The 20425-nt window shown below is 52.9% G+C and overlaps 1 protein-coding gene across 2 annotated transcripts; it reads left to right on the top strand.

Annotated features, from left to right (window-relative positions):
- The first annotated feature begins 9613 nt into the window (after window positions 1-9613).
- LOC105469126 (CD300c molecule) lies at window positions 9614-18438 on the top strand. Of its 2 annotated transcripts, none has more exons than XM_011719737.2 (4): window positions 9614-10019; window positions 10636-10890; window positions 13172-13283; window positions 14409-18438. In XM_011719737.2, the coding sequence occupies exons 1-4, from the start codon at window positions 9959-9961 to the stop codon at window positions 14554-14556; spliced, it is 576 nt and encodes a 191-aa protein (XP_011718039.2). In that variant the 5' UTR covers window positions 9614-9958; the 3' UTR covers window positions 14557-18438. The 2 variants fall into 2 exon arrangements, with proteins under 2 accessions (XP_011718039.2, XP_011718038.2); XM_011719736.2 differs by having other exon boundaries at window positions 10636-10965.
- The last annotated feature ends 1987 nt before the right edge of the window (window positions 18439-20425 follow it).

Raw genomic sequence — 20425 nt, 5'->3', positions numbered from 1 at the left:
AAAGCAGCCTGTGCTGGTCCCTGGCTGTACAGACAGATTGAAATTTGCATCAGGGAACCAGTGCAAAGGCAATGGTGATTTGAGAGTGCACATTTGGCTTTAGGTTTGAGTATGTGTGTATGTGACCCTGTGGGAATTTCATTCTTTTCTTTTTTTCTTTCTTTTTTTTTGAGACAGACTCTTGTTCTGTCTCCCAGGCTGGAGTGCAGTGGCTCGATCTTGGCTCACTGCAACCTCTGCCTCCCGGGTTCGAGCAATTCTTGTGCCTCAACTACAGGCGCATGCCACCATGCCAGCTAATTTTTGTATTTTTTGGTAGAGACAGGGTTTTGCCGCGTTGGCCAGGCTGGTCTCGAATTTCTGGCCTCAAGTGATCCACCCTTTTCAGCCTCTCAAAGTACTAGGATTACAGGTATGAGCCACTGCGCTCCGCTAATTTTTGTTTTTTTAGTAGAAATAGAGTTTCACAATGTTGGCCAGGCTGGTCTCAAACTTCTGGCCTCAAGTGATCTGCCTGCCTCAGCCTCCCAAAATGCTGGGATTACAGGCGTGAGCCACCGTGCCCTGTGGGAATTTCTTTCTTCGACTCTCAAGCCTGTACATGAGGACCTGATTCAGGAAGATCCACATAGAAACTCAGGAAGACTCTGGCCAGGGAGGCTCTCCTCTCACCTGCAGAGTGACTTCCCCACAGACATTGCCTGGCGTTGATAAACTGTTTGGGTTTCAAGGCCTGCCATAGAGAGACTTAGAGCACAACACCTAAGGAGTCAACAAGCTGCACATTTAATATCATAGAGCCATCCACTGAGGAAATTGAGTCCCTTTCTTTTTTGCAAAGGAAAAAATAATTAAGCAAAGATAAAAGTTAAAGCCCAAAGTTACTGTCTTTCCTCGGGCTGGAATCAGAAGCATCTACTTTATTCCTCTCTGGCTTTCAGGGCCTCCCTAAGGTCCAGAGAGGCCTGGGCCACTTCTATTTTTGAGAGAGAGAGATATGAAAAAAACAAGGTTACAAAAATTGTGGTATATTTTCAATGAGGGAAGTTCACAGATCAATTTCTTGGTACACAAAAAGCAATAAAGTATCATTAATTGAGCTATAAAAAAGAAGATTGTGGCTGGATGCAGTGACTCATACCTATAATCTCAACAGTTTGGGAGGCTGAGGTGGGAAGATTGCTTGAGTCCAGGAGTTTGAGGTTGCAGGGAGCTATGATTGTGCCACTGAACTCCAGCGTGGGCAGCAAAGCAAGACGCTGTCTGCTGCAGTGGGGGGAAAAAAGGACACGTACAAATGTGTGGGTTCAGCACTTCTGCCAACCAGCCCTGCAGTTTGTGAAAGGAAAATAAATCTCCAGACCCCAAAACCGCCAAGTCAAAGAGAAAAGCCAAGCTGGGAACTGTTTAGAACAAACCTGCCTCCCGTTCTATTGCTAAAAAGATAGCTACTAAGATTAAAAAAAAAAAAAAGCTATATACCTGTCATGCGTGTCCGTGTGAAGAGACCACCAAACAGGCTTTGTGTGAGCAATAAAGCTTTTTAATCACCTGGGTGCAGGGGGGCTGAGTCTGAAAAGAGAGTCAGCGAAGGGAGATAAGGGTGGGGCCGTTTTATAGGATTTGGGTAGGTAAAGGAAAATTACAGTCAAAGGGGGGTTGTTCTCTGGCGGGCAGGAGTGGGGGTCACAAGGTGCTCAGTGGGGGAGCTTTTTGAGCCAGGATGAGCCAGGAAAAGGACTTTCACAAGGTAATGTCATCACTTAAGGCAAGGACTGGCCATTTTCACTCCTTTTGTGGTGGAATGTCATCAGTTAAGACAGGCAGGGCATTTTCACTTCTTTTGTGATTCTTCAGTTACTTCAGGGCATCTGGGCATATACGTGCAAGTCATAGGGGATGCGATGGCTTGGCTTGGGCTCAGAGGCCTGACAATACCTCTCTCACCGTTTGTTCACAAGGAAATTCCTTGCGGACAAAGGACAGATGTAATTCAATGTCATCCCTTTACTCTCTGAGATAAATGTATATCTGATTGCTTCCTTTGGAAAGGCTAATCAGAAACTCAAAAAAATGCAACTGTTTGTCTCTTATCTACCTGTGACCTGGAAGCCGCCTCCCACTTTGAGTTGTTTTGCCTTTCTAGACCGAACCAATGTACATCTTACATATTAGGTTGGTGCAAAAGTAGTTGCGGTTTTTGCCATTAAAAGTAATGTTGCCCAGGCTGGAGTGCATTAAAAGTAATGGCAAAACTGCAATTATTTTTGCACCAACCTAATATACTGATTGATGTCTTATGTCTCCCTAAAATGTATAAAGCTAAGCTGTGCCCTGACCACCTTGGGCACATGTTGTGAGGCCCTCCTGAGGCTGTGTCATGGATGTGCCCTTAACCTTGGCAAAATCAACTTCCAAAATTAATTGAGACTTGTCTCAGATACTCTTGGGTTTACAGGTTGTATAATTTAATTTAGGTCTGGCACTGGTTACAGTTAGTGCTTCAAAGACTGCTTCCCCTGTTCACAAATAAGAAGCATTGAAGATTGTCAGCAAATCAAGTTCCAGCCTAGGTGAACATGTTCAGTAGGGACACTGGGTGTCTCTTCCTCTCCCAGAAGTGAGAAGTTCGACATGCAGTGTGTGCGCTGCTTCTCAGTACAGCGGAAGCCATGGGCCGGAATCAGATGTGTCCTCCTCTTTCGTGCCTGGTTCCACCCCCTGCCCTGGGCACTTGTCTTTAGGGATGAACCTTGCTCTGGTCGGAACTGCCCATTGGACTTCAGACCCAGGTTGCACCTTGGCCCCTGGTCCCCGGCCCTTTGAGTCTGGGGGTGCCTGCACCGGCCCAGGGAGCTTCTCTCCTGAGCTTTCTGCAATCTCCCATCTCCAGCCTCAGACTTGAGACAGAGCTGGACGAGGAAGCAGAGAGGGGAAGGCAGAAGTGGGGCTCAGGCCCTGGGAGAGGGGACTCCACCTTGTCCTACCAGAGCCTGGTGCAGCGACAAGTGACATCTGAGAAATGACCACCAGGGATCGGGCTGCTCGGATACTGGCAGCTCCGTTCCTCCTGAATGTCTCAGATGGGTGGGTGCGCTCTGGACATGGAAGTAGGGACATGGAGAGAGGGCAGGAGGACCGAAGAGCACCCAGGAGCTATCAGCGGCTGCGTCGCCAGCTGAGCGCCAGGCTCCAGGGCACAGCGCAGGTGAGTCATGTCCTGCTGCATCCTCGACAGAGGAGGCCCTGGGTGAGAGATGCCTGTGATTGTCATTGCCACAGTTATCCAATCCGAAATGCCATCTTGATGCACCACACATACAATCATAGATGCATGCATATGTACACACATGCATGCACACACACAGTGTTTTCCCAGTCCATGCCCTTCCTGTCTCCACGGAAACGCCCCTCCCCATTCCCACCTCTGCAGGGAGGGAGCTACTCACCCCTCAGTTCAGATTCCTGGATGGACAAGGGCTGTCTGCCTGCCACTGTCTCCTCTACAACCCCAGGGTCCGAGAGGCCCTGATCCCAGAGCATCCCTGACCCAGGCCCATCTGAGGAGAAGCTGGGCCTTGGGCTTGTGTTTTCCAGGCTGTTTTGCTGTGGGCGGCCCCAGCACCATGACAGACACCGAGGTGGGGATCCCCGAATGTGCAGTGTCAGTATGAGGAGGAATACAAGACTTTCAACAAACACTGGTGTGGACAACCACTTTTTCTACTATGTAACAAGACTGTAAAGGCCGGAGAGTCAGAGGAAGTGAGGAATGGCTGAGTGTCCATCAGGGACCATCCTGCAAACCTCAGCTTCACAGTGACCCTGGAGAGCCTCACAGAGGAGGATGCCGGTGGATACTGGTGTCAGGTCAATAGACTGTTGCTCTAAGAATTTCAAGATCTCGTCTCCCAAGACCTCGTCTTCCAAGACCTCATCTTCCAGGTGGAGGTGTCGGTGTTCCCAGGTGAGCCCCCCTTCACTCAGCACCAGGCCTGTCTGAGTCTAGGGCTGGTTATTCTGTCCCTGAAGAGAGAAATGGGAAGAAGTGTGTGAGGTTGCAGGTCAGTGACTTAGGACATAGTGTGTGTGCGTGTATGTGTTTACGGTGTGTGCGTGTGCATGCACAGGTGTGTGTGTGCGCGTGCACAGGTATGAGGTGTATTTGCAGTGCGTGTGTGTGTGCATGCACAGGTGTGGTGTGTGTGCGTGTGCACAGGTATGAGGTGTATTTGCAGTGCGTGTGTGTGTGCATGCACAGGTGTGTGTGTGTGCGCGTGCACAGGTATGAGGTGTATTTGCAGTGCGTGTGTGTGTGCATGCACAGGTGTGGTGTGTGTGCGTGTGCATGCACAGATGTGTGGTGTGTTTGTGTGTGTGCACCCGTGTGTGGGTGTGTGCTGACATGCACAAAAGCACATTTGCATCTGTTGTTCGAGACTCCTCTGTGTGCCCCACCCTGAAAGTGTCTGGCCTTGTGGGGTCCATCGGCCTGGCTGACATTTGGGGTTGAGTGGACTCAGGTCCCATCATTCAGGGAGGACCTCACTGACTGCCTGTCCTTAATCCTAGCCTCACTCCAGCCACTGCCATGCCCAGGGCCCGGGCTCCACAGTCACTCTGGGTCATGCTTCACAGAGTAAATGTCACCCCTCCCTCCTTGGCTAGGGTGGGGTCTGCAGACAGGTCTTCTTTCCACAGACTCTCATGTTCCCCTAGAGAGCAGGTCGACTCTCGCACCTGAAAGTGCTCACCTGGCTATGAAGTACGTGGGGATAAGGCTAGGAGGGGTCCAGGGCCCTGGTCTGGCCTGGGTGTGGCCATGGAACATGTTGGACTCAGGGCATCTGTCCAGCATGTCCTGAGTGATTGTGTCTGTGGAAATCAGAGCTGAACAGGTGAGGATGAGTGGGAGACTCAAGCGAGGTCACCAAGACTGACCTGTGATGCCCTTGCAGCCCTGACTGAAGCCTCCGGTCCCAGAGCTCCACGGGCACCTCGGGTCCTCCCGTTACCTCCCAGCGTGCACCTGGCCCAGCTCAACCAGACAGGACAGCCCTGATCCCAGGCTGTCCTGGGTAAGGTTCATGCCCCCAGGACTGCCACGTGGGCAGCCTTTCCTGTAGGCTGGGGAGAGATGCAACAGTTGCGTCTCCCTCCCTCTGGTCCTTTCTTTGCTCACGCCTCCCACACCTAATGTGAAGGTCCTACTAAGTGCCAGCGCTCCTGTCGGGATAGGGTCACAGCAGGGAACCACCCTGCCACTGTCCTGCTCTGGTGAAAGTTGGGTTCTACCAGGTGGATTCACACAGTGAACAGATCAGCACAGAGGCCGACAGACAAATACAGCAAAGTCTGATGACTGCTGGGAAGAGGTATTTGTGCCTCGGGTTTGGGTAGCATGTGGGTGGGTGTTGGAGTCTCTATTTCATTGACAATGATCAGAAGAGGGTTTGTGGATTAGAGGACATGAGCGTGGAGACCTGCAGGGTTTGGGAGCAGGGCACTCTGGGGTCTGGAGGAAGAGGGGTCCAGGCAGAGGGAGGAGCGAGGCAAATGTCCTGCAAGGGAGTCTTGGGATCCGGCCAGGCCAGGGCAGGGGGCAGAAGCTCTGGGGTCCGGTGACCCTGGCCCTCTCCTCTGCCTCCCTTGCAGCCCTGGCCAGAGTCTCATCCTGTTTGATGAGCCCAATTATCTGAGGAGCTGAGAGCTGAGCTGACAACAACCATGAATTTTACAGGCTGATGTTTGCAACCAGAGGGCAGGTGCCAGTTACTTGTGAATAACATGAATAGTCCTGACCTTCCTGGGAAATGATGGCCATACGGACATCAAACTACATGACTGATTCCATGCGCCAGTGAATAACCAACCCTAGGATGTAGAGATCTTGTGGGCGTGGTTCTCACCTGATCCCTCCCTGTCCCCATGCACCATTCTCCCGGCCATATGCTTCCTTATAGGCAGTCCTGAGACTCCAGGGACTCTCCAGCTGAAGGTCAGGGACTAACGGCTCCTTTAGAGGAGTTGTCATATATAGAACTTGTCCTTACAAGAGTTTGTGCAGCCACAGGACCTGGGTTCACAGACAGGCAGAAGGTGGAGGGCACCTGGGCCTCCCCTGGAGAGGTGACTCACTACCCTTCCCCATGTCCCCACAGTTCCCTGTTCAGCAGCCCCTATGTCCTGCTCCTGGTCCTCCTGGAGCTGCCCCTGCTCCTGAGCATGCTGGGTGCCATCATCTGGGTGAACAGACCTCAGAGAAGCTCTAGAAGCAGGCAGAGTTGGCCCGAGGGTGAGAACCAGTAGCATCTGCTGTCCATCAAGGCCCTGCACTGCAACAGGGCCCCTCTGCGGGACTGGAATGACCTCCTGACCGCTCCCTCCCGGGCTGCTCTCCCCACATCTCCCGGAATCCTCTGTGAGCCTCCTTCAGCCTTTTCCCTGTGCCCGATCCTCATGTGTCACACGTGAACCTGATGGACACAGATGCCCTGAGCTCCATGTCTCACATGCACGCTTTGGACAGCTAAGCCTCGGGCGGTCAGCAACGATTCTGAGTGCCTGTCGCCCTCCCTGCACCCTTCTATTTCTCCAGGAGCCTGGCATTGCTTCCGCCACTGTTTTTACAGGGAGAGGCAGGGAGAGGCAGGTCCAGGACTCCCCTGCACCTTTGCCACCATAATGGCCCACACTCCCCGGGTCCAGGAGTGCAGAATATGCGGCAGCTTCCATTTGCTGAGTGTGTCGATTCCATGATGCTTTTGAACTTTAAGAAATGACAATACATAGATTCTGGATCTATCATGCCCACTAAGTCAGACCTGGGTGAACACTCCATTGTTCCCTGGTCTCCACAGGCCTTTGCTCAGAATAGTGGACCAAGCCCCATGCTGGGCCTCTCGGGATTGGGGTCCCTGCAGAAGAGGATCCAGGATTCCCCCCAAAACCTTACAATTCCCTTCCTTATGTGGACACGTCCTGGCCAGTGTCTTCTGGTCCCTCTGGGAGGGCTGGTAGGAGATTCTCAGTGTGAATCGTGGCATGGTAGCCAGACTTTTTCTTCCTCCTTCCTCAAGGGGACCTGACCTCCCCTTCATTCCAGGGCTGTGGCTTTTAACTGACTCAAGTATGGAAATGGATTGAGGGCCGTGACTCCTTGATGTGGTAGTTAACTGAGTCTTTTGCTCACTAGTGTAGACCATGTCTGCTTATACAGACAAAGGAAGACGTCATCAGCCGACCATCGTTTAGGTTCCAGGGATGCCACACCCAAGACCCCTATGAGGCAGCTGGTTCCCATGAGTCCTCCTGGTCAAGGAGGGCCACGCCGAGGAGTCCTCACCTACTTTTCCATTCAGCAGATACTTATGGGAGCTTCTGGTGTACCAGACACTGACCTGGCATTGGAGTCCAGCTCTGAACACCTAGGCGAGGAGCTCTGTTTACATTGAGCCCATATTCCAGGTGGGGGATAGAAAAGATAAACAAATGCACAAATACATGAATAAGTTCTAGAAGAAATATAAGAGTCAGAGATGAAAAGAGTCACAGAATAAAATAAGAGAAGTGGGGTGACTGCTTTGCAGGAGCTGAGGGGTCCATTATGAAGCCCCTCTAATAGGCGCTGAGCAAGCAGGGATCAGGAGAAAGGAGGGGTGAGCGCCAGGGTCCCTGGAAGAGTACTCTCTTTTAGGGGTGACTCCCTGAGGCAGAGAGAGGAGCAGGTGCACATGTCCTGCCAGGGGCAGACACCTCCCTAGGTCAGGTGGCTCCAGGGCCTCCAGACAGCATTTCCTGTCTCCTCCCCAGCCTAGGCAGGAAATCGTGCACCAACTTTGGATGACTAAGTCCTCTGAGGCAGTGGGACATCAGGACACCATGCCTCCATTCACCCATTCATCTGTTCAACAGCCAGTTTGTTAAATTGCATTTGGCAGACCCTGGAATAATAGCGGGCGCAGCAGTGAATGAGACAAGAGGCTGCCCCTGCTCTCAAGGGGTGGCCGGTCTAGATGGGAGCAGACATTGACCCGCCAACAGAAAGACTGAGGAAGACAAGAGGGAAGTGTGAAATGGGTCATGAGGACCCCTAAAAAGGGAGCCACCATAACCCAGGAAGGTCAAGGAACACGCAGGCAAACCTGTCAGCTGGAGCCAGGCAGAGGAGTGGGAGGTTGAGGGTCTGGACAAAGGTCCGAGTCGGGAGGACGGCGGCACCACGGTGAACCGGGATCCAGGAGGCTGGAGACACCTACCAGGCACTGGGGGCTGCCAGGACCTGTGTGCCGAGGTCACGTCAGGTGGGTGCCATCCTGTGACAGCAGGAGCCATTGGGAGTTCAGCAGCGCCTCCCCAGGGCCACGTGTGTGTGTGTGTGTGTCAGGGATCACGCTGCTGATTCTGGGGAGAACGGAAGGGCTGGGCATGAGCAGAAGAGGAGACTAGGTCAGCCCATGGCGGAGCTGGTATACTTCAAAGCCAGGCCCAAGCCAGATCTGAACACTGGGCGAATTGGAAACCCTGGGATTGTACTGGGCTGACGACATCCCATGATGTGAGTCTGGGGGCATCAGCACCAATGACCCCAGTGCACACTGTGTCCCTGAGAGTGTAAATGGAGGGAGGACAGGGCGGGTCGAGGGTTCAGGGACCCCTTCATGGTGCCAGGTACACCCAGACTCCCCTGTCACTCTCCGCTCAGCCTTATGGCTGTGTGCACATACTGGTGCTATTGACTCCGATAGGAAGGAAGGAACGGAAATCTGTAGGAGGGTTGGGAGAGTCAAGGAATAAGCTTAAAGCATGAGAAGGTGTAGAAGGGGTGATGCCCTCCAGGACAAACAGGAGGCAAACTCTGCACCTGACCTGCCTTCCTGCCCTTTCCAGGGTAGACACCCTAAGTCCATCATGTCAGGAGAACCAGCCATGCTGAGTGTGGACAGACCTGGGTCTCCGCCTCCTGGGAAGGCCTGTCCCCCATGTCTGCTCCCTGGGGAGGCCCCTGGCCGTCACGGTAGACCCAGGATAGACACCAGCAGCCGCTGCTCGTGACAAGCTGTCCTCTCAGTCACCAAACCACCCTCTGTGTGCCCTGGGGTGTGTGCTGGCTCAGTCGCAGCCTCATATTGACCACAAAGTCCCACTTCAGCATCTTCACGCGTCTGAACTCTCTGTCTCTCTCTTCTCAGTTCTCTGCCCTGATTCTCACTGGGGCATGGATTTCGGCAAGAAGACAAGATGGAAAAGGAGAGTCTCAGGTGGGTGATGCCGCTCTGTGTCTAGGTCTGGGGGCAGGAGCACAAGAAGAAAACTCCCCAAGCCTGTGGGATTTTAACCTACTTGGGGACTCAGCACCAAAAAGGGACATGCAGATGGTGTCTGGGTTCATAGTGCTAACTTCTGTGGCCAGAAGAAGAGCTGGGGGTCTTAGGGGCAGAGCTCTCGGCGAGGACCTAGCTGAAGATTAAGGGACACAACCTCTCTCTGGTCACCTCCAAGACTAAAGAAGATGGCAGATTTAGCTTCCAACCACAAGATTGTCCATCCTGACCAGGAAGTGACATGTCACGGAGGGTGGAGCAGCCCCTGTGGTAGGAAATGGCCCGGCTTGGCTCTGCCTTCTGCTGTGTGAGTAACACACTGAAGCCAGAAGCTGTGGGCTGTGGGGAAGTGGCTGCATTTCCATCCAAGGGACCCTGAACTTTGCCAGACTTCGGGGTTGAGAGGAGCCACTAGCACCATCCCAGAGCTGTCAGCACCGGCCTCAGCCCAGGCGGCCCTCTCCCTGAGCTTCCTGCACCCTGACCTTCTCCAGCCTCAGACCTGAGACAGGGCTGGACAAGGAAGCAGAGAGCAGAAGAAAAGCAGAAGCAAAGCTCAGATCTGCTGGGAGGAGGCTCCATTTTGTCTCCTCCTGGGGTCTTGCACAGTGGCAGGTGACATCCGTGTTACAGGAATGACTGCCAGGGCCTGGGCCTCGTGGCGGCCTTCAGCTCTGCTCCTCCTGCTTGTCCCAGGTGAGTGGGCCGGCCCTAGACTCGGGGAACTCTGTCCTGAGTGGGAGAGGGCAGGGCGGGGTGCAGGCAGTGGAGTAGCGGTCACAGAGGGGAGCAGGGGTGGGGAGAGGGGAGGAGGGCAGAGGAGCATCCAAGAGCGGTCAGCAGCTGCCTCCCCAGGGGACAGCAGGCCGCAGGGCACAGCGCAGGGGAAGCCTGTTTCTCTGTGCCCGAGACAGGAAGCCCTGGTGGGAGGTGATGCTGTGACTGTCATTGCCAAAGTTATCAAATCACACATTTTATCCGGGACGATCACACATGCAGTCGCACTCACACACACAGTCACACACACATGCAGTCACACTCACACAGCCACACTCACATGCACACACAGGCCTGCACACATCCAGTGTTTCCCTAGCCTGGCTTTCCAGTCTCCATGGAAACTTCCCACACCCTTCCCGCCTTTGCACAGAGGGAGCCTCTGACCCTCAGTCCCTGCTCCTGGGTGGACAAAGCCTGCCTGCCTGCCATTGGCTTCTCCACACTCCCAAGGTCCATGAGGGTCTGACACTGGGGCACCCCGGACCAGGCCCCTCTGGTAAGGAGACGGGACTCTCTGGCTTGTATTTTTCAGGCTGTTTTCCTCTGAGAGGCCCCAGCACCGTGGATGGCCCTGTGGGGGGATCCCTGAGTGTGCAGTGTTGGTATGAGGAGAAATACAAGACTCTCAACAAATACTGGTGCAGACCACTACTGGTTCTCCAATGTGACAAGATTGTGGAGACCAAAGGGCCAGCAGGAAAAATGAACGGCCGAGTGTCCATCAGGGACAGTCCTGAAAACCTCAGCTTCACAGTGACCTTGGAGAGCCTCACAGAGGAGGACGCAGGCACATACTGGTGTGGGGTGGATACACCGTGGCACAAAGATCCCATAGTCCAGGTTGAGGTGTCCATGTCCCCAGGTGAGCCCCTCCTTCCCTCAGCGCCTAAACAGGCTCAGGTTGGAATTGTTGGGGCAGGAATCAGGTCAGAGACGTGAAGCTGACTCTGTGTGTGTGTGTGTGTGTGTGTGTGTGTGTGTGTGTGTGTGTGTGAGAGAGAGAGAGAGAGAGAGAGAGAGGTGGGGGCCAGGGGAACACAGTCAGGGCGTCTCTCCTGGAGCAGCCGACATGTCTGCCCGGTATTGAAGAAGGGGAGGGTCCGGTGACAGGGGGGCTGAGAGAGTGTTGCCTGTGAAGGAGCCAGGAGCGCACCTGTGGCTCAGCCCCACGGAAGTGCAGCTGCGTGGGGGAAGGGTGGGGCTGCACAGAGAGGCCGGGGGGGCCCGATGGGAAGCTGCTGCCCTCAGGGGGAGCCTTAGCACAAGACAGGTCAGATTTGCAGTGTAGACAGACTCCTCTGCAGCAGGGAGGCCTGCAGGAGACCTGGACCCTCATCAGCAGGATGGAAAATCAGGACCATTGGGAGTGGCACCTGCGTCCTGTTCAGAAATGCCCAATTGGCCCAGGAGGGTCATAGTCCAGGTTGAGGTGTCCGTGTTCCCCGGTGAGCCCCTCGTTTTCTTAGCACCAGGCCTGCCTGAGTCTAGGGCTGGTCATTCTGTCCCTGAGGAAAGAAGTGGAACAGGAGTGTGTGAGCCTGGGGGTCAGTGACTCAGGACACTGTGTGCCGCTGTGTGTGGATGAGTGAGAGTGTGTCTTTGTGTGTGGGTGTCTGCATAGGTGTGTGGTGTGGTTTGTGTGTGTGTGTGTGTGTGTGCACTTGCATGTGTGTATTGGGAGGGTGGGCACCCACAAAAGGCCCCTGGCCCTGTGGCTGGAGACCTCCCCGCTGTGTGCCCTCCCTCACAGCCTCAGGCCTGAAACTTTCCTGGGTGGGGTCTGTGAGGCCAGGCCTGACTCTGGGGTCCTTGCTATCTCCCTGTGTTGACAAGGGCCGGGTCCACACTGAAGGGCGCCCACTGTCCCGCCTGGGTCTGACTTGCTCTTCCCCATGCGGAATGGGACCCCCAGATCACTGGCTCCCCTCACTCAAGGCTGCCCCTGCCCTGGGGACTGCATGGACGCCGCCCTGTCTGGAGGGTCCTGAGGCCACAGCCTCATAGCCCTGTTCTGGGAGCATCTGCAGCAGCCACTGGAGGACACAGGAAGGGGCCCCAGAGCCCTGGGTGGGGTTCCCATGCTCCTGGGAACCGCATCCTGCCCCACAGCTGACCTGTGTGTCCCCCTTATTCTCTGACACCTTTTACCACAGGAGGGAACCCAGGGAAACCCCAGAAATTGCCGCCTCAGGCAGAGGGACCTGCGGATGGAAATGAGCTCTGAGGCTGGCAGGGACCTGAGGGCCCCTCCCCGTGCCACAGACCATTCTTCCCTCAAAGCCCCGCTCCTGTCTCACGAGACACAAGCCCAGTGGCCTCAGTGTGGTTGCTTTTCCATCGTTTTCTTCTCCCAATGTCCCAGGTTCCTCTGAGCGTCTTCTTGTTCTCCATTTCCCGGGGGGGACGTGTCCCTCCTGCACCCTTTGTGCCTTCCCATCTAGGAGTGAGGAACTAAGAGCTACGTGAGGGCACCGGGGGCGGGAGGAAAAGGCCCTTATCCAGCTGTCTTCACCGCAGGCCACTGCCCAGGCTCCACCGGGTGTCCCCTCTCCAGATCTTTCTTCCTGGGCATCCCTCCCCCTAAGAGGATGGTCCAATGGCCTTGTGGGGCCGCAGCGTGGCTGCCATTTGGGGCTGAGTGGACTCGGGTCCCATCGTTCAGGGAGGACCCTGCTGACTTCCTGTCCTCACTTCCAGCCTCGCCGCAGTCACTCTGGGTCACCCTTCGCAGAATAAACATCACCCCATTCCCCCAGGTCACCCTGTCCTTTCCTGGCTGGGGAGGAACCTGGAGCCCTGTGCCTTTGCCACAGACCCTTCCTTCCCGCTGGTGAGCCGGGCAGCTCACATCTGAAACGGCGTCCTGGCTCTGCAGCACCTAGGGATGGGGCAACGAGAGGCCTAGGACCCTGGTCAGGCCTGGGTGTGGCCGTGGGGCATGTTGGACGCAGAGCGTCTGTCCAGCACATCATTGGTGACCTTGTCTGTGAAAATCGGAGCGAGAACAGGTGAGAGTAAGTGGGAGACCCATGTGATGTCATCAAGGCTGACCCGTGTTTCACCCACAGCCTCCAGCCCCCAGAGCTCCATGGGCACCTCAGGTCCTCCCACGAAGCTACCAGTGCACACCTGGCCCAGCGTGACCAGAAAGGACAGCCCCGAACCCAGCCCACACCCTGGGTAAGGTGCCTGTGCACAGGACTGGGCCTCACGGGCAGCCTCTCCACTGCGTGTGATGTTTAGGGGACTTGGGTCTCCCTTCGCCCAGTCCCTTCTTTGTTCACACCTCCCACACCTAATGTGAAGGTTCTCTGAAGTGTCGGGCTCTTCTTTTGGGATTGAGTCACAGCAGGGAACCACACAGCCACTGTCCTGCCCTCGTGGAAGTTGAGTTCTACTGCATGAATTCACGCATTGACCAAGTCACTACAGAGGCTGATGTACCAATACAGCAAAGGGTGATGAATGCTGGGATGAGATGTTTGTCTCTTGGGTTTGAGGAGAGCATGTGTAGGTGTTGGGGTTGCTATTTCACGGACAATGGTCAGAAGAGGGTTTGAAGATTTGAGGACGTGAGCATGGAGACCTGAAGGGTTGGGGGCTGGGCACTCTGGGGTCTGGAGGAAGAGGGGTCCAGGCAGAGGGAGGAGCGAGGCAAATGTCCTGCAAGGAGCCTGGGTTCCTGGCCAGGCTAGGGCAGGGGACAGATGCTCTGGGGTCCGGTGGTCCCGGTCCCCTCCTCTGCCTCCCTTGCAGCCCTGGTCAGAGTTTCATCCTGTTTGATAAGCCCAGTCCTCTGAGGAGCTGAGAGCTGAACTGTCCATTCATTCATTCCTTCAGCAAGCACTGAAGTTGTAGGGCAGATTATTGGAGACTCAGGATAGGCACCAGGTACTCACTGTGAATGAAACAAATGGTCCCTGCCCTCCTGGAAACGCTGTGTACAGGAGAGTTGACACCAAACAAATAACCCTTTGTGAATTCCGGGACCCCAGCTGGGTAACCCTCCATGGGGAACACCGAGGTAGACAGCTGCGTCCCGGACACAGACCCTCCCTGGATCCCTGGCGTGACCTCACATCCTCTCACGGTCCTGCCCTTCCTGTGTCACAGTCCTCAGGTCAAGGGCAAATCAGAGGCTGAGGGTTAGGGGCCGTGATGCTGAGATGGGATGGACTGTCCAGTGGGGTTGCTTATGTGGTTGGCTGTGGTCACAGGATTGGGACACAAGGGTCAGGGGATGGTGGAGGACACCTGGGCCTCCCCTGGGGAGGTGACTCACTGCCCATCACCGTGTCTCCACAGCTCCCTGTTCAGCAACGTCCGCTTCCTGCTCCTGGTCCTCCTGGAGCTGCCCCTGCTTCTGAGCATGCTGGATGCCATCTTCTGGGTGAACAGACCTCAGAGAAGCTCTAGAAGCAGGCAGAGTTGGCCCGAGGGTGAGAACCAGTAGCATCTGCTGTCCATCAAGGCCCTGCGCTGTGACAGAGCCCTGCTGCGGGACTGGAATGACCTCCTGACCGCTCCCTCCCGGGCTGCTCTCCCCACATCTCCTGGAATCCTCTGTGAGCCTCCTTCAGCCTTTTCCCTGTGCCCGATCCTCATGTGTCACACGTGAACCTGATGGACATGGACACCCTGAGCTGTGACTCCACGTCTCACGTACACGCCCTGGACAGCTAAGCCTCAAGCTGTCAGCAACACATTTGAGTGCCCGTATGCCCTCCCTGCATCCTTCCTTTTTCTCCAGGAGCCTGGCATTGCTTCCTCCACCGTTTTTACAGGGAGAGGCAGGTCCAGGACTCCCCTGCACCTTTGCCACCATAATCGCCCACACTCCCTGGGTCCAGGAGTGCAGAATATGCGGCTGCTTCCATTTACTGAGTGTGTCGATTCCATGATGCCTTCAAACTTTAAGAAATGACAATGTGTAGGTTTGGGATGTATCAGGCCTACTAAGTCAGACCTGAGTGAGAAATCCATTGTTCCCTGATCTCCACAGGCCTTTGCTGAGAATAGTGGACCAAGCCCCATGTTAGGCCTCTCAGAATGGGGAGTCCCTGCAGAAAAGGATCCAGGATTTCCCCCAAAGCCTGACTATTCCCTCCTTCAGGTAGACGCATCCTGGCCAGTGTCTCTAGGTCCCTCTGGGAGAGCTGGTGGAAGATTCTCCGTGTGAACTCTGGTAGCATAGCCAGGCCTACCCTTTCTCCTTCTTCAAGGGGACCTGTCCTCTCCTTCATTCCAGGGCTGTGGGTTTTAACTGGTGCAAATTTGGAAATGGACTGAGGGCTGCGACTCCTTGCTGTGGTAGTTAACTGAGTCTTTTGCTCAGTAGTGTAGACCATGTCTGCCTATACAGATGAAAGAAGATGTTATCATTTGCCCACCATTTCTGTTCCAGGGTTGCCATGATGACCTGGCCAACACCTGTGAGGCAGATGGTTCCCATGAGTCCTCCTGGTCAAGGAGGGCCTCGCTGGGAGTTCTTACCTTTTTTTCCGTTCAGCAGATACTTATGGGAGCTTCTGGTGTTTCAGACCATGATACACCAGGCAAGGAACTCCGTTTACATTGAGCCCATATTCCAGGTGGGGGATAGAAATGATAAACACACGCAAAAATACACGAATAAGTTCCAGAGGTAAATGTAAAAGACAGAGGTGAGAAGAGCCACGGAGTAAAATAAGAGAAGTGGGGTGACTGCTTTGCAGGAGCAGAGGGGTCCGTTATGAAGCCCCTCTAATAGGCGATGAGCAAGCAGGGATCAGGAGAAAGTAGGGGGTGAGCGCCAGGATCCCTGGAGGAGGAGCCCTGAGGCAGAGAGAGCAGCAGGTGCACGTGTCCTGCCAGGGGACATCTTAGACCCGGATCTGGAAAACACAAGAGGCAGATCCCTCTCTGGATCCAGTGGCTGCAGGGCCTGCAGATAGCATTCTCTGTCTCCTCCCCAGCCTGAGTCGGATATGGCACACCAGCATCAGACAATTAAGTTTTCTGAAGGCAGTAAGACTCGGGAGTCATGCATGCATTCATTCAACAGGCAGTTTGTTGACTTGCCTTTGGCAGACCCTAGGATGATAGCAAGTCACAGCTGTGACCAAGACAAGATACTGCCCTGGTTCTCCATGAGCTACCAGTCCAGATGAAACCCACGAACAGAGCAGCAATGAACACAAGAGGGAAGTGTGAAATGGGTCATGAGGACCCCTAAAAAGGGAGCCACCATAACCCAGGAAGGTCAAGGAACACGCAGGCAAACCTGTCAGCTGGAGCCAGGCAGAGTGGGAGGTTGAGGGTCTGGACAAAGGCCCGAGTGGAGAGGGCAGCAGCACCGAGGTGAACCTGGAGCCAGGAGGTGGGAGCCACTTGCCGGGCACTGGGGGCTGCCAGGACCTGTGTGCCGAGGCCAGGTCAGGTGGGTGCCATCCTGTGACAGCAGGAGCCATTGGGAGTTGAGCAGCGCCTCCCCAGGGCCACGTGTGTGTGTCAGGGATCACGCTGCTGATTCTGGGGAGAATGGAATGAGCAGAAGAGGAGACCAGGTCAGGTCCTCATGGCAGGGCTGGCTACTGCCAAGCTGAGCCAAAGCCAGACCTGAACACTGGGCAGGTGGGAGGGCCTGGGATTGCACTGGGCTGACGACAATCCCATGATGTGAGTCTGGGGGCATCAGCACCAATGACCCTAGTGCACGCTGTGTCCCTGAGAGTGTAAATGGAGGGAGGACAGGGCAGGACAAGGGTGCAGTCACCCCTTCATGGTGCCAGCTCCACCCAGATTCCCCTGTCACTCTCCACTCAGCTTCATGGCTGTGTGCACATACTGGTGCTATTGGGCATGATAGGAAGAAAGGAACAGAAATCTGCAGGAGGGTTGGGAGAGTCGAGGAATATGCTTAAGGCATAAGAATGTGGAGAAGGGGTGATGCCCTCCAGGACAAACAGGAGGCAAACCCTGCACCTGACTAGCCTCCTTGCCCTTTCCAGGGTAAAGACACCCTGAGCCCATCATGTCAGGAGAACCAGCCATGCTAAGTGTGGACAGACCTGGGTCCCCGCCTCCTGGGAAGGCCTGTCCACCATGTCTGCTCCCTGGGGAGGCACGTGACCATCACAGTGGACCCAGGACAGACACTAGTAGCCACTGCTCAACAACCACGAATTTTACAGACTGATGTTTGCAGCCACAGGGCAGGTGCCAGTTTCTCTGTGAAAAGGACAAGACAGGGCTCCTGCCTTTGTGGGAAATGCCATCTGGAGAGGAGCAGGCATTCAACAGATATCCGGGTTATTGATTTCTGCACCTCTGAAGGGTGTGCTCCTGCACACGAAGGGCTTTGGTAGAGATTCTTGTGGATTCAGGTCCTACCAGGTCCCTGAGTGTCCCCTCAGTTTGCTGCCATGGCCCTGCCCTGCCTCAGCCCACAGCCCTGAGTCTCAAGGCAATTCTTAGGGTGATAATTAAAGGGCATTGGTCTTATGTGTCTGGCTGCTATGTCCAGGTTAGTTCTTGATTTTTGTGGCCACAGTACTTTGGCACTGGGGATAGGGGCAAGGTGGAGGACACCAGGGCCTTCCCTGTGGAGGTGACTCACTGCCTGTCACTGTGTCCCCACAAGTCCCTGCTCAGCAGCCTCCACATCCTGCTCCTGACCCTCCTGGAGCTGCCCCTGCTCCTAAACATGATGGGGGCTGTCCTGTGGGTGAACGGGGCTCAGAGGAGCTCGGTAGGGAGGCAGAGTCAGCTGGATTGTGAGAAACAGTAACTCTGATGCCCATCAATACCCTGCCAAGCAACATACTCCCTCTTACGTATGGGAATGGCCTTCTGACCAACAAATCCATGTTTCTATCAGAAGATTTGGAAGCGTTTTCTCGTGATGTATCAGACACACAAAAGAATACATGCACTTTCAACCAAGAATACTCTTTAACCCGTGTGTGCCCCCGATCCAGTTTAAGTCATAGAACATCATTCATACTCATGAAGCCCCAAACCGCTTTCTGATCTTATGCGATTTCTTTTCTATCCTCCTCTCAGAAAACCACATCCTACATTTTATTTTATTATTATTTTTTATAAAGATGGGTCTTACTATGTTACCCAGGCTGGATTTGAACTCCTGGGCTCCAGCAATGGTCCCGTCTCAGCCTCTGGAGAGCTGGGACTACAGGCATGCACCGCAGCACCCGGCTCACATTCCGATTTTTATGTTCATCATCATCTTGTTTTAAGGGATTTGCCTCATATATGCATGTGGATTTCCAAAGAGTATATTGTTTAGCTTTATTTTTGAACTTTCTGTGAATAGTATTAGGCATTTTTATTTCTAAGCAATCGGATTTTATCATTCAACTTTTTTTTTTTTTTTTTTTTTAATAGAGTCTCGCTCTTTCACCCAGGTTGGAGTGCAGTGGTTAGATCTCGGCTCACTGCAACCTCTGCCTCCCAGGTTCAAGTGATTCTCCTGCCTCTGCCTCCTGAGTAGCTGGGACTACAGGTGTGTGCCACCATACCTGGCTCATTTTTTGTATTTTTAGTAGAGACGGGTTTCACCGTCTCCGGACCTCGTGATCCACCTGCCTCGGCCTCCCAAAGTGCTGGGATTACAGGCGTGAGCCACAGTGCCTGGACCATTCAACACTTTATTTTTGAGATTCATCCATGTTGATGTGTTGATGCATTGATGTGTCACTTCTTTGTACTGGTCTACATTCTGTTGTACGAACATACCACAACTCGCACATCCTCTTGCTTGAACGAGTGTTTAGCTTGTTTCTTTTCTTTCTTTTTTATGCTCTTCTTGTTTTCCTCCTTCTCTTTCTCCATCCTTTCTCTGTCCTCTTCTCCTTCCTCTTCCTCCTCCTCTTCTCCCTCCTCTTTCTCCTCCTCCTACTCTTTTCTGCCTCCTCTTCCTGCCTACTTCTCCTCCTCCTCCTTTTCTTCTTTTTTATTTTCCTCCTTTTCTTCCTCCTCTTCCTCCTGCTCTTCCTCCTCTTCTTTTTTCTCTTCCTCCTCCTCCTTTTCTTCCTTCTCCTCTTCTTTTTTTGTTGCCGTTACTTATAATGTTATTGTGAACATATATCCTATTTTATCTGTCCAAAAGTGTCTCCTAGAGTAGAGTTCTCAGCAAATAATTGCTAGGTTTTGCTGCATGTGTGTAATCAGCTCTACTAGGCAATTGCAAATTATTTTCCAAAGTAACTATACCAACTTTTGCACCTCATCAGCAGTGCTCCTGCTTGAATCTTAGACTTTCTAAGTTTCTTCAAGTTAATGGATATGAAATGATATCTCATTGTTTTAATTTGAATTTATCTGATTACTAATATTAAACTCATTCTCATGTGTTTTTTGGTTATTTTAATTTTGTCTTTTGAGAAAAGCCTCTTCTAATCTTCATCTACTTTCTGTTGTTTGTGTTCTTTTTTTTTTTTTTTGAGACAGAGTCTCACTCTGTCACCCAGGCTGGAGTGCAGTGGCGTGATCTTGGCTCACTGCAACCTCTGCCTCCTGGGTTGATGCCATTCTCCTGCCTCAGCCTCCCAAGTAGCTGGGACTACAGGCGCCCACCACAGCCCGGCTAATTTTTTGTATTTTTAGTAGAGACGGGGTTTCACCATGTTAGCCAGGATGGTCTCGATCTCCTGATCTCGTAACCCGATTGGTAGAAGTTCTTTGCAAGTCTTTTGTTAGTTACCGTGCTCCACATATCCTTTCCTGGTTTATTGGCTTTATGATATCTTTTGAGAAACAGGAGTTTCAATTTAATGTACAAAGTCTTCATTTTCCTTAATGGTTTATACTTTCATCTTGTTTAACCAATTATGGATACTCCCAAATTTAAAAAAAAATCTCCTGTATTTTCTTCTAAAAATTTTTAAATATTCCCTTTCACAGGTAAGTCCTTGACCCATTTCTAAATGATTTTGTTTCTAGGCTGAGATAATAATCCATTTTTCTGTCTTCCATTTGGATAAACATTATCCACATTTCCCCAGCAATCTGCAAAGAAACCCCTGGCATGTATTTATTTCTATATATGCTTGGACCTTTTTCTAACCACTCTATTATGTTGAATTTGCCTAATTGCCTATTTTGGAACCCAGACAACATTGTTTTAATTACTATAGCTGTGTTAAAATGTCTTGTTATCTGGTAAGGCATGTCACTATACATTGTTCTTTGATATCAGGAATGTCTTTGCAAATATTGGTCATTTCCTCTTCTGCAGAAATTTTAGAATTAACCAATGTTCTAAAAAAGAAAAAAAACTCTGTTGAGACTTTAAATGTAAATGTATAAAATTTATCTCTATG

Source organism: Macaca nemestrina, chromosome 17 (genome assembly GCF_043159975.1).
Source record: "Macaca nemestrina isolate mMacNem1 chromosome 17, mMacNem.hap1, whole genome shotgun sequence".
Classification (NCBI taxonomy): domain Eukaryota; kingdom Metazoa; phylum Chordata; class Mammalia; order Primates; family Cercopithecidae; genus Macaca; species Macaca nemestrina.
This window is presented reverse-complemented; position numbering and strand designations above follow the sequence as displayed.

Coding starts and splice junctions, on each gene's coding strand:
- LOC105469126 (XM_011719736.2), top strand. CDS start 9,959: ATGACTGCCAGGGCCTGGGCCTCGTGGCGGCCTTCAGCTCTGCTCCTC. Junction 10,020..10,635: donor GCTCCTCCTGCTTGTCCCAG/GTGAGTGGGCCG, acceptor TGTATTTTTCAG/GCTGTTTTCCTCTGAGAGGC. Junction 10,966..13,171: donor TGAGGTGTCCATGTCCCCAG/GTGAGCCCCTCC, acceptor TTTCACCCACAG/CCTCCAGCCCCCAGAGCTCC.